Below are 13,669 nucleotides of genomic sequence, written 5' to 3'. Positions count from 1 at the left end.
GGGTTTTTTGTTCTAATCCAGCTAAATGCTAAAGTGCAAAACCAGTTTATCATAATGTCACATATATAAAACCAGGCTCAGGTTTCTGTAAATTATTCATGCAGGGTCTTTAGAAGGGAGAAGATAGTTATCAACCTAGTTGTTTCATTTTTATGTTGCCTGCATATCTCATAACCTATCATATCTTTATACATGCGCAATAGCAACTTCAAAGGGCTCATTGCTTGTGCTGCTTTGAACCCATATTCCATTCTTCTGCATACTTGGCAAACATTGTCAAAAAACTTTCTAAGTGGTACTGATTTTGTGCACAGCTAGGTGTAGAAAAAAGAAACCACAGACATAATATGTGCAGATTGTTGTAATCTTGTATGTTAAATCTTATATGTAAACCTAATATGTTAAAATGCAACGGATATGAAACATATTTTGGAAAGGATAAATTCAGACGTAAAATGGATTTTAAATCAAGGTCCTGCATCAAGTGGAATTGTGCTTTCATATTTACGTGGTTATACATGTAGTTTTCCCCTCTGTTTGTGTGAGCGTGCATTTGTACACTGTGAGGACTAGAAGTATACCCTCCTTGATTTACAAGTGGTTTTAGTATTAGTTCATCCCTTGTTTTAGTTAGATTTATATATACGTATAAAACTTACAAAATGCTGAGCACTCTTTCCTATTTGCCTTCATTCCGGTATTTAGGAGCATATTATGCTTCCAGGTATAGTACTTGTTGAGAGTTTTGGAAAAGAGCTCTACCAACCCCTCCAACAAAGGAGAGATTAAGTGGTTCAGGAAATTGCAGGTCTGAAAAATTCTTCCTTGACTAAATGAATCAACCATGGGCATTTACCACTGTCAGAAAATTAGGTCACAGATAGTATAAGCCAATTTTCTGCGGAAGTCCATTCTGGAATAAGTTAATTTTACATTTGCTGCTTCCTTTAAGTTGTAGTGGCAGTGATAAAATGTCCATGCTCAACAGTGGCTTCAGCCTTTGAATCTCTGGGATGATTTGAAATGACTTTGTGTTTCTTTTCAAGTTGTTCCAACGCATGACTGGAGTTCTCATTAGAATGATCTTCATGCAAGGCCTGCCTGCTTCCCAGCTATCATCCACCTCCTGCTTTCCATTTGTGTCTAAAGTAAAGCTGCATCCGGCAAACACTTGGAAATACGCTCTGTGGTTACTAATTACCTGGGCTGATTTACTTAGTTATGTGCTCCAGCACAATTAAGTCTTTTCTTTTCCTATTGTATCTCCCTCATTATTAATTATAATGGTGACATTTATACTGTAAATGGGATGAAAGCATGAAAGGGAAACTGTGTGTAAAGATAGGACCATTGTGCAAGGGATGAATAAGTACTGAAGTATTAAGGCTAATTGTAATACATGAATATGGATTCAGAGGTTTTATTTATATTGTCTTCAAAATATTTTTGAGGAACGGTTTCAAGGTTATAGACCTACCCAAGATTGTGTTAAAATATGTGTGCACATGACCATAGGGATAATAAGTAGCACAAATATTCTGTGAAATTATATGTATTTAAAATGTCTAAATAAGCATGAGGGAATAATTGTCAAGGGAATGACATTTTAGAAGCAGACAGCAATAAACAGGAAATAATGAAAATGCATTTCAGGGACTATACTCTGGCAGGACTGTCAGCTATCCTAAAATGATGAGTAATAAAGTAAAATTACAGCCACAATTGTGTATTCTGAAAGTTCAGGTTTATACGTGACTTGTAGATATGTGTGGGCAGATTTATTTTTTTAATTGGTGTTTCTCTCTCCCTATCAATTAGCAAAAGAGAGAAGTGGTATTTAGATATTTAACTGAAAGAATCCCCCCCTCCCCCTCCCCCCCCCAAAAGACACTTCTAGTTTAGTCCTAATTAATTTAGTAGTTAGGAGGTGTCCAGATATTAAAATACTGTATCATTTGAATAGATAGGTGTGTACTAAATGAAGCAAGGCAGGTAGGTTCCTAGCTCACCCCTTTGTCACAATGCCAGATGTTTCCAACTGAATATTTTGTTGTATTTTCTCCACATCTGGCTTTTTCTTAGGTCTCCTATCACCTCCACTTGAATTGTCTTTATGGTACTTGACCATAATTGCTAGCAGCCATGCAGGGAAACGATTCCAAAGAACCCCCTTTTTTGTTTGTTTGTTTATAGCATCTTATGACTTCTAGAACTAGTTCCGTGAACAGTTAGCAAGCGTTTACCACCATGTTTAAGGAGACGACAGGAGTAAAAGGATGCCTAAAGCACTGCAGAAACTTGGTATTTTTTTTCATGGTCTCAGAGATTTCCTTTTAACAAATGTGTCTCATCTCACTGTGGTTAGGATGGACATACTATTGTTAAGAAAGTGGGGTTGCACACAAACAGTTTTTTAATATCGTATATTAACTGAATTTGGCTGGAAAATGGTATTTCTACCTTGAGGGTAATTCTAGTTGTTCAGGTTTGTGTTTAGTTCTGGAATTTCACAATCATATTTTGGGGATAGATTTACATGCTCCTTCATCATGTGTTGTAATACGATGATACTAAATGTGAGTAGAAAGGACCTCTTGGGCTTGACAGTAAAAGGTGTCATGGAGGAAGAGCGACTCTCAATATGACTGAAGAGGGAAAAGAAAACACAAACCACCACAAATACTGTTGCACTGGATACTGTCATTTGCCGATAAAGACTTGAATTTCTGTGAGACATCTTCCAAATATAATTATTTCTGTTAGAAAATTTTCAGCCAGCTCGAATATTCTTGTTGTTATTGGGGTGTTTGCTGTTGGGATATACTTCATTAAACCAATATAAGGAGAAATAGCAAAAACATCAGCAAAAGAGGAAAGGTAATATGAAAACCTTAGTTCTGAAGATTTACCTGTAGCTCCAATTAACTTAAAGTTTGTCGTTTTTGACCAGCAAGGCAAAAGCTAAAATAAAACTTAAGAAAAGACTCTCTAGGGCAATGGGGAGGACTACTTATTTTAAGGACTACTTAAAATAGTCAGGCTTTAGGTTGGGGCATCTGAAGAAGTTAGTCTCATTAGGCAGTTGGACATGGCAAATCTAAACAGTGCAGGTATATTTGTAGACCATTTATTGTTTAAGATGGGAGAGGTTTCCTACCATTAAAATACACAAAGTTTTGCTTTGAAGAAAACTGCAGTATTACTATATTCACTATAGATGTCTGTTCTTGCTTGAAAGAAGAACTCCAGTTCTAAACCAATAAGAGGTTTTGGGTGAGCACTTCCGATGGAAGAAGACCACTGTTGATCTGAGGAGTACTGTGGTGGATTCAGGGATGAATACGATAAACTAGTGAGACCTGACATTGCAGAGAGTGTAGCAGAAATGCTGCGTGGCTTATAATCATGAAAAAATCCTATCAGTTCCACTCTTCATCTGACTTTTTTTTTTTTCAAAGCTTGTCACCTCTTTTGTCTGAAATAGTCTCTTAGTCTGTGTCTCTAGAAACATGAGAAAGGGTTAGACTAACTTTTGAAGAAGTAGCACTTTGCAAGAGCAAAAAAAATGCAGATTTTTGGAAGAGATAGAAAGCACTATGGAATATGCATGGTGGTAAACGGCTGATTTTGATAATGCCACATATCTGCATTTTGTCCCTAACTGGAGTTATTCTTCCTGGAGTTTGCTCTGTTTTTATTTCTGTGTGAAAACTTGCTTCTTGAAATAATTGTTCCATTGTTCTTCTTGAATCTTGTTCTTCTGGCAGCCGTCACAGACATTTTCCTGAAATTTTAGCTTTTACTTAACTCACTCTGAAACTGGTGGTGGGATTAATTTCTCTCAGATGACCCTTTAATGCTCTGGCAATGCCTACTTCAACCTGCCATTCTATTAAATCTTTTCAGAAGTTACTGAAATGGTCTCAATATTTTTTTTTTTATTGTAGGTTTCATATATACTGGAGAAGTTGTGCATCGAATGCTAACAGCTACACAATATATTGCACCCTTAATGGCAAATTTTGACCCCAGTGTGTCAAGAAATTCAACAGTCAGATACTTTGATAATGGTATGTAGTAGTCCTTCATAAATGAATGTGTCTGTGTCCCTTGGCTCTTTATATTTTCCTAATTACTATTTTTGAAGGCAAAATAGAAGATTTTTTAATTTTTTGGTGTTTTTTTTTTTTCTTTTTCACTCACAGGCTGTATAAAGCATGTGGCTAGACATCCATAAACAGTTCTTAATTTAGAACATGGTTAAAGAGTCATGAATGCTTTTTCCTAATTGGACAGATATCTTCTGAATGTTAAAGTACATAAACTCAAACTAGCAATGTAGTTTATCAGTTTTAAAAGGAAAAATCTGTCTTGTATAAAAGTGCAAGTTACTGTTACTTCAAAATATATATAGTAAACACTGTCCACCCACTAGCTAAAAGGAAAATAGCATTCGTGGAATGCAATAGCAAGAATACACAGAAGCAGGGCAGGTATAAGGTTAATAAACCTGTCAATGACTAAGTGTGCATGGAGTCCCAGGATTGGAATCCAATACGCTCATCTACACCACGAGCCCTCAACAGTCCCTTGTACAAAAGATTGAAAGGGTAAAAGGCAAACTGCGTTTTCATACTTGAAGCTCTGTGAGCTGTTTCAGGGGCCTTAAATGTGTGGATATTTGTCTCATGAAGTCAGTTATAATCAATATTTTGAAAACATGACCTGTGTGATTAAGAGGCAGCTGGTGCCTTACCTCGGGCCTTTAGTGATGAAATACAATGTCAATTCTGAATTTAAAACTTAAAGCGTTTAGTATCATGACTTAATATCATGAGATCTATGGTTGTTTTAAATATTCCTGGAGAAGCCTGTGCCATTCTATGTATGTTTATTCATAGTGAATTTAAGCACAAATTAGGAACATGTCCAAAAATATGTCACCTTTCCAACCAGGTGTCTTAATTTTTATTCTTTAAACCAGGGATTGAAATAACCTTTGCACCTAGTCATAACCTTTCCTTTCAACCTAGTCATTGCTTGCAGCATTTATTGGTTAAAATTCCAATAAAATAGACTTATGTGAAAAAAGCCTACTCCTTGCATAGAGAATTTTCAAACAGAAAAAAATATTTTTGTCAGTTCATAAATGATTTGACATTATGGCCTGAGACTTGTCATCTTTACTGAAGTAATCTGAGGTTTCTGGGGAAGACATTGCAATTTCTCATTGTATTCCTGACTTCCAGTCTTATTACCAGGTGTATCAGGAGCAGGCTGTATCACATGGCTTTCACAACAAGGTTGAATACTTCTTTGAGATTTTTTTATCTTTTATTTTTATTTTGATGTATAAGGCATGATGATCTTTTGGACCTCATGTGCTTAGGACAAAGAATTTACTATCTTACCCAAATAAAAAGAAACGGAGCAAATTGTATCTTTAGCTCCTCGTTTTTTATTCATCTGTGTTTTATCCCTGCGAGTAAGTGTGCCGCTTTAGAGCGGCAACTGTAGCGAGCCAGGGCAGAGTGTGGTGACCCATCCAAGTCTCAGTCATGGAGCCAACTGCAAGGAACTTAAGTACACACAAATCTACATAAAGGCCTTGGGAACGAGAAGACTATTTTGGAGGCAGCTGACTTCCACTTTAGGTTGGGGTTCTGAGATGCACACAGATCTGAGGTACTCAAAGACTGGCTATAAGAAGTTCTTACTATTTTTGCTCCAATAATTTTAAAAGTCTCTTTAAATTCTTTATTTAATACTATCAAATAAATATTCAGAAAGCAGTTAATGAATGTGGTCACAGAAGGAAAAATACACTGTGTGCACAATTAATGAGCATGTACTGTATTTATGAAAGACAAATGGGACAATAACGTGGTGGACTTAATGCAGTATACACCAAAAATGTGCATGTTCATAATTTCATGACATCCCCTGACAAGATATGTTAATGAAAGTTACAGCACAGAAGATCTGTGACAAAAGATGTTTTAAGGATATATCAAACATGCGTTGAGCTGGGTGCGTACTGACCCACCTTGAACACTCTGAGAAGAATGAAATTAAAGTGTTGTGAATCAAAGCACATAAGTCCCATTAGTGCCAAAGAGACAAATATGTCGAGGAAGGCATATAAAGACGAAAAAGTCATTTTCAGTAAACACAGTTTTGGTGATAAGTGTCTTTCAGCCAAGCTGCTTGAATATGTCTATAACCCTCAACATCTGTAAAACGTGCTCACAAGGTATGCAAGTTGCTCGGGGTACATTTTTACTGCGATAAGTGGATATTCAGCCACAGAACTCCTATGAATATTAACGAGCCTCTTGCAACTAAATCTCTGCACACCAGACTCAATATTTACCCTGTCTATGAATTCTTAGTGGTTTTAATTTAAACTGCATTTATTTATTGCCAACACCTAATATTTTTCGACTTGCAGAACCTCAGCAAGGGCTTGCACCATGCAGAAAAAAAATTAATGCCATTTATATTAATGCATAGTTAATGGAAGAATCTGGATTCCTCAAATAATAACTTTTACTAAACGGGCAATACTATTAGCGCCTCACATTTCAAAGTCATCAGCGTGTATATATAGAGTAAAAAAAGCCACTGCAGAGTGGTGGTTGTGGCAGCACACCTAAACTCTGAGTGTTGGATCCTACCTTTAGCGATGGTTGATCCTTTTGCAATTCCAAACAAGTTACTTGACCACTCTTGCTTTAGCAGACTTTTGTGCAAGTACTTGTAGTTATTTGTGGTGCTGTGGTGTCTACCTTTAAGAGGACTTCAGTTGCAACTTGTGTTTGTGATATTTTAAGCATTTCGAGATGTTGGGTGGAAAGTTGCTAAAGAGACGAATCACTGTTTTTGTTTCCAGTAACTGCAGTTAAGCACTTTTCCTACAGTCAGTTAATATTTTTCTCACATTTTTTCCTTCCCTTTGCCTCTCTACCCCCACTCTGGGGTTCACAGGCACAGCACTAGTTGTCCAGTGGGACCATGTACATCTGCAGGATAATTACAACCTGGGCAGTTTCACTTTTCAGGCCACCCTTCTCAATGATGGGCGTATCATTTTCGGCTACAAAGAAGTAAGTTGGGTGTGAAAATTGTCATTTAAGTAGACAAACTACTTTATACCTGCCAGAAATTTCGCTACATTTTTGGGGGGAGGATATTTGAAAGTTCAGCTATATAAAATCATTTCATTAGATGGCTTCTAAGATTGCTATTTTGCTGAAAATGACATTTTATTGTAAAAGTGATGTTCATGTGATGGACTTGAAAACCATCAACATGGCTGAAACGTGCTACTCCTGGATTTCAACTGGACTTTTTTGGATTGTTGTAAGTGTTGAGCGTTTAGTAAATTCTTGATTGTTTAGTAAATTCCTCTTGGGTTTTGAAAGGTAGGGTCTAATTTGCTCTGGTAGTTCACCTGATTTGAGCCTGTTTGAAAATACTCTAGAATCAGTGGTTAGTATTAAAAGGTCACATTTTTCCTGCAGCTGTCATTTGTTGGCAACTGACGTATTTCAAAGTTCATATATTTCAAATCAGAAATAACTGGTTTGTATCTCTAGCTCTGTGAGGTTATCTATTTGGTGATAACATGGGTTAGATTAAGCCCATTTGGTTTGCCTTCATAGCACCAATATGTCGTTGTCTCGGTTGGGCTCTTCTGCATTCTACAAGCATTTCAGAATTTCAGTTGTTACTTTAGGTGATTTTCTTTTCTTGCTAGAATTGTTAGAGTCCTGGAGGCTATAGCCTACAGGCTATACCTGCAGTTGAATTTCATGCAAATGAGACTCAGAAAATAAGCTCAAATCTCTAGGGACAAAGAACAATTTCTTCCTTTTTTTTTTTTTGGTTATTTTAATCTCAGTTTGGCATGCAAAGCGTGACTTTCTCTTCAAGATGTAAGTGTCTCTGTTATCACCCTTATATTAAAAAGAAGTAATCAGTGATATGACTGATTGCCCAAACTTGGAGAAACCTGTGTTCTCATCCCTCTCTGCTGTAAACTAGTTGTGAGCCTTCAGGCTTATTTTTCATGCCGTGTTGAAGCCATGTACCTGAATGAAGCAGAAATAATAGTACTGCTCTCCCCTTCATTAGAAAGCTAGTGAGCATCTGGGTTATTCTACTAGCCGCAGTCATATCTTCACCTAAGATAGATGTCTTTGCACCTTGCAAACAGAATACTTTTACTGGATTAGTTTTGTAGACACAAGAAACTTCTGGTATGCCCATGTCCCTGGCTTTCTTTATCTTATAAAAGACACGATGATGCAAGGTCTGCTTTGGCTCTGTTTCTGAATGTTACGTACAGATTAGTAGTCTTAATCTATGAAAATGCAGTTTATTTGCATTTTGACTCCAGTTTCATGAAAGCTTTGCTCTGCTTAGCACAATGGAGCCTGTGCTTGATCAAAGGAGCGTGCTCCAAAGCTTTGTTTATCTCCTGTTTTTGAAACCTTTTTAAAGAAAAAACCAATCTTTTCAAAGAGCGCAGAAAAGTTCCTCCCTTCAAGACCCAGAGAAATGGGGAGGGACACTTCTTCAATTTGTAATTTTAAGATAAACTTGACAAGAACTATATATGCATTCTGATACTAAAATGGTGATGTTTTCGGGAGACTACTATTCTTGGTTATGAGTCTGTTACTGTCCAGCCCTGGGATGAATCTAATATGGGTGACAGAAGCTGTTGCTCTAAATTGCTCTTGCATTCATTTTGTATAAATGTAAATGATGATGCAGAGTGCCTGGCAGTGGAAAACTTTATTCATTTAGGAAGACAGGAGGAAATAGGCCACCTCATTAAGCACATGTGGATCCCTAGAATTGGGTGCAAGTATGTCATGTAATCTGTGGATAAACAATTTCTGTGCTGCAATGGCGTAGGCTACTTGCTCTCCCTGCACTACTGTAAGCTTCCTGCAGAGCCACAGTGCTCTTGTGGGGAGGAGTTATTAATGTTTTTTTCATTAATCCTGAGACAGAAACAACTGGAATTTGCAAATGGGATAATTTGCATTTTTGCCACTGCTGAATCTTTGAAATGCCCTGTCTTGAGTTTTTGTTGTCCTGAATGATATTACCAAACATTATTTTAGAACTATGTCACACAGTTAAGGAAAGAGACTTTTAAAAGTGGTAATAGTAACATACTAGTAATCTGTAAATCTTTTGACAAAAGATTTTTGTAAAATTTTAGAATGTTACAACTCGTGTATTCCATTGGGAATTACTTGAGGAATGGATTTGGGGCCTGAGATTTACAGAAGTCTACACTATTTATTTGCAGCTTTTACTCCATTATAACTACCTCAGCTGTTCACCTAAATGAAGACAACTGAATAAAATTTCAAATCACTGATCAGATGCAAGTTGTCTGAAAAGAAAAATTAGATTCTTGTAAATGTGCACTTGACTCAAGTGCTTATAAATCTGGTTAGGAATTGATTTACTTTCCAGTACTGTATCCATTGGTTTCTGAGGAAGTCCTTCCTTCTGGAACCATTTCTCTTGTTTGTGAGTCATGTCAGGAGCCCCATTAACTCCAGTAAGATTACTTGGGTGAGTGCTCATTAGCACGAGTAAAAGTTGCACGAGAAGATTTCTACCCTCTTCTTGGTGCCATTTCATTTCTGTATCATAGTTCATCAAACATGACAGTGATGTGTGGCAAATCTGTGAGGTCTTCATTGCACTGTCATTGAGTGTCCAAGCTGAAACACCATGTAAGAAATGCAGTAGACAGGCTGCCAGCAACTTTATAAAGCATCCCATAGGGGTTCCGTACTAGCGAAACCAGGCGTTTATCTTGAAGAATCGACTTTTAAAATAACTGTGATTATACATTTAAGGGAGCTGCAAACAGGGACTTTTATGTCTAAAGGACTTCAGGTAAATTTTACCTTTTATTTCTTATTTCTTCAAACCATTTGAGATGTCCTTTTTCATACCCTTCTTGCCCCCACATCAGGTTTGCTACCTCATAAACCTGGTGTTGAGCACCAAGGCAAGGTACTGGCTGCAGTTTGCCAAGTATCAAAGAAGCCGTTCTGCCCAGTCTTCTGTGTTCTGTTGTTCGCTCAATAGGAAGCAGTCTGAAATGCACAATTGTTATCCAAAATCCAGAATAGATTCTGAAAAAATATAAATTTAGAATAGGAGCTGAGCCACCAGGATCGTGAAATCTGGAGACATCAGAATATCTTTCCGAAGAGTTAATGGGTAGGAGACGGAGAGGTACAGTCGGGCTTTCAAAATGTAAAAACAATTTGAAATACAGCAAGGTCCTATAGTAAGTCAAATATTTATTTCTTTACGAATTTACTTTGTTTACAGTGCATACACCTTCCATTTTAAATAGAGCTTTGCTTACACTAACCGTTAGTGTTCTGGTAAATGGTCAATATGTCAGGAAACATCAGCTGGCACGAAAATTTTACTGGTGCACCTCTTCTACGTATGAAATACATTACAATGCAAACTAGCCAATGGAACATAGAAAATTTTCTGCAAAGGCATACTTTTTTACATATTAGTAGTGAATACTCATTTCTTAGGTTCTAAATTTCACAGAAGTTCAACTCTCAAGAACTTTACTTGTTTTTGAACAAAATAATTATTCTATATAGTCTTTTCCCATTAGTGCTTATAGCTAATGTTCCTTAGTGTACCATTTGTTTTCTTTTTCTGTCCATGATTAATTCAGGACAAATTAGGCAAAGGTACCAAAGGCTTTGTTAATGGTTTAGGATATTTTTCTTAATTTTATTGGCTTGAAGGCTTTCTTTGTTCATTTAAATAGTAATGATTCACTATTTACGTAGTCATCCAGAAACCATTATTAAAGTTGAAATGCTTGTTCAAATTGCCCAATATGTGAAGCTGGAAAATAATTCTAAGAGAGACTTGTAGTAGAATTTTTTCCACTGTGAAAGGAGGCAGAATTGAATGGAACTGATTAAGTGCTAGCACTTAGATGGAATTGATGCTCCTGCTATTTGTGATGGAAAATAATCCTGTTTTCAGTAACAAGACTCCAAACCTTACAATCGTTTCCTGAAAAGTAAAAAAAAAAAAAAAATAAAAAAAATGCACAGTCTTCCTGGATATTCTGCCTGCATTATAGATGCCTGGCATTTCTTTGACTCTGTTATTATTATAAAAAATATTAACATGGAAACAGGATCCTTGATTTTATGAGGTGATCAGTGTATGCAACTTAAAATTCCTGATTAATTTTCATTCAGTTTGGCCTGTAGAGTAATTAATAACTATTTAGGAAACTGGCAATGAAAACCCTATGTAAGTAGTATTGTGTTCCTAATTATTATTTTGCAGCATACTTTGGCTCTTATCTTTGACTCAGTTTTGAAGTGGGGCAGTAATTGCACCCTGCTTACCATCTCCTTCAGAATAAGGTTAGAGGCCGTTATTTTATTCTTTTTTGAAGGGTAAGATTCTGACATCCTCAAAGTTGAAGAAAATAAAATTTGAGAACTCTGATGGAAAATACTATCTAGATCACTGATCGCAACGATGAATAGAATTCAACATGCATTCTAAATATCTTTCTCTCTATTGTTGAAGTATATAATCCAAAATATAGATGTGAATGCCCCCAGCACTAGTGTGCGCTTGGGAAGTTTATTCATAAACTGGTGACTTGTACAACACAAGAGTTGTCTGTGGTAACAATTGTCTGTGGTAACACACACTTTGGAATGATTCTAGTTAAAATTCATCCTCTGAATGTAATGCAATAAAACCTCTGCCACCCATTAGCAACCACTGGCACATTCCTAGCTTACTGTTCAACCGTTTAACACGTCGGCCTGTCATGACATATCTTGCCATTCAGGTGAGGAATTCAGAACACCAGCTATCTGCTTGCTACCCATGTTAACACTGTAATTTTCAATAAATTATTTTATCATTTACTACAAGCCTTCTGTCAAAAGGTCATATTTCCTAATAGGCCATCATATGGTAAAAGCCCATTTTATCTTGACATTTATTCAAAAGATTTCACCTATGAAATGGCACTCAGCGCATTCATCACCGAGTGACAGAAGTATTCAGTTCTGTAAAATTATTTCTTTTTCCAGTCTTTAAAAATAAACATATGTAATTGTAAATACGGGTCTAATAAGGCTGCAGTCTTTCAAGAGAATAAAAGAGTTTTCCTGGGTCTTGGATTCCCTTCTACTTTGACTTCATTTCAGTCTACATGACTAATTGTTGGACACAGGCTGTACCTCAGTTTGAAGAGGTGGCTATACTAACTTAAGCTATGTTTTCCTTACACAAACTCTTGTTTCTAAATCCTGTTTCTAAAACCTCTATCCAAAAGTTTGGCTGCTGGTTTTGTTAGACTGGACCCTACTACAACTTTTTCATTTCTTTTAGAAAATGATTCCATAAATTCTTCACTCTCACTAGAATACCCAGCAGAACAGTGTGGACACCTGCAGGGATTTTGGCAAAACCTACTGAGATGTTTCTGCTCCAAAATTTGCTAATTTCTCCTGAAATTTTTTGTTTGTGTTCTCTGTTCAGTTTGGCTACTGTGTCTGCTTTTAGTAGCAGATATCACTGAGTCATTCATAATTTTTATTAAATAGCAAAACTGAAAGTGACTTTCAAGCTCTAGCCATGTTGTAATGAAAACAAATTTATTATTAAAAAAAATAAAAATCCTACATGTGGCATTTGTACTGCAAGAACCCGTCACTCCTTCTTAAAAAAAAAAAAAAAAAAAGGAGAGAAATTAGTTCACTGTTATCATAATTTTTGAGGGAAAGATGCAAATTGTTCAATTATTACAAATTCAGAAAAACCGTGTGACAAGGCATTAGACTTAAAATTAAGGAGGCTCACTCAAGGGCACCTGAGTGCAACTTCTCCTGGTTTGCACTCACACATGAAAATGAGAGTAATTCTTTTCATTAGATGTATGATTCATTCATTAGATGAAATGTAATTAATTTCATACACAAATGTGTATCAGACACAATTTATGCCTTGAGCTGCCAAATTTGCCAGCATATTTTGTTGGTCACACACCTACTCGTAATGCCAATTCTAACTACATTTTGTGTCCATAAAACTGATTCATTTCTTCCTCTGCTGTGTTTCCTCTCTAACTTGAAAAGAAATAGTCATTGCATCCTTCTCATCAGTGGTTTTTCTAACTTGATTTTCAATAGCTTCTCTAGAGTATCCTCCTCAAAATCTCTTAAGACAGTTTCTTTGATAGTTAATATAAGCTTTTCTCTACAATATTCTGAGACTGTGAATAAGTGCCTTATTTTGTTTACGCTTTCATGCTGGACAAAGTTTATAAACTTATTTCTGAACTCTGTGAATCTTTTATTTTGAAGACTTTGAAAATACGGCTTTCAGCCTTCTTATGTCACATTCTCCAATAACTGCAATATGCATAAACATGCAACTTAAAATTCCTGATTAAGTTTCATGCAGTTTGGCCTGTAGAATAATTAATAACTATTTAGGAAACTGGCAATGAAAGCCCTATATAAGTGCTATCATGTTCCTAATTATTATTTTGCAGCAATATGTCACAATCTCCAATAACTAAGCTGATATAAGCCAAATTTGAATTGATGTATTA

At 36.2% G+C, this 13,669-nt stretch overlaps 1 protein-coding gene across 1 annotated transcript in view; it reads left to right on the top strand.

The window, feature by feature from the left end:
* Nucleotides 1-13,669, top strand: part of PLXDC2 (plexin domain containing 2) — a 282,185-nt gene that overhangs the window by 198,504 nt on the left and 70,012 nt on the right. The window contains exons 5-6 of the mRNA XM_063324688.1: nucleotides 3,948-4,070; nucleotides 6,988-7,106. Of these exons, the coding sequence (XP_063180758.1) occupies nucleotides 3,948-4,070; nucleotides 6,988-7,106 (242 nt within the window). The remainder of the gene's footprint in view (nucleotides 1-3,947; nucleotides 4,071-6,987; nucleotides 7,107-13,669) is intronic.

Source organism: Chroicocephalus ridibundus, chromosome 2 (genome assembly GCF_963924245.1).
Source record: "Chroicocephalus ridibundus chromosome 2, bChrRid1.1, whole genome shotgun sequence".
NCBI classification, from domain to species: domain Eukaryota; kingdom Metazoa; phylum Chordata; class Aves; order Charadriiformes; family Laridae; genus Chroicocephalus; species Chroicocephalus ridibundus.
The sequence above is the reverse complement of the archived record's forward strand: the minus strand, read 5'-3'. Positions and strand labels throughout refer to the sequence as shown.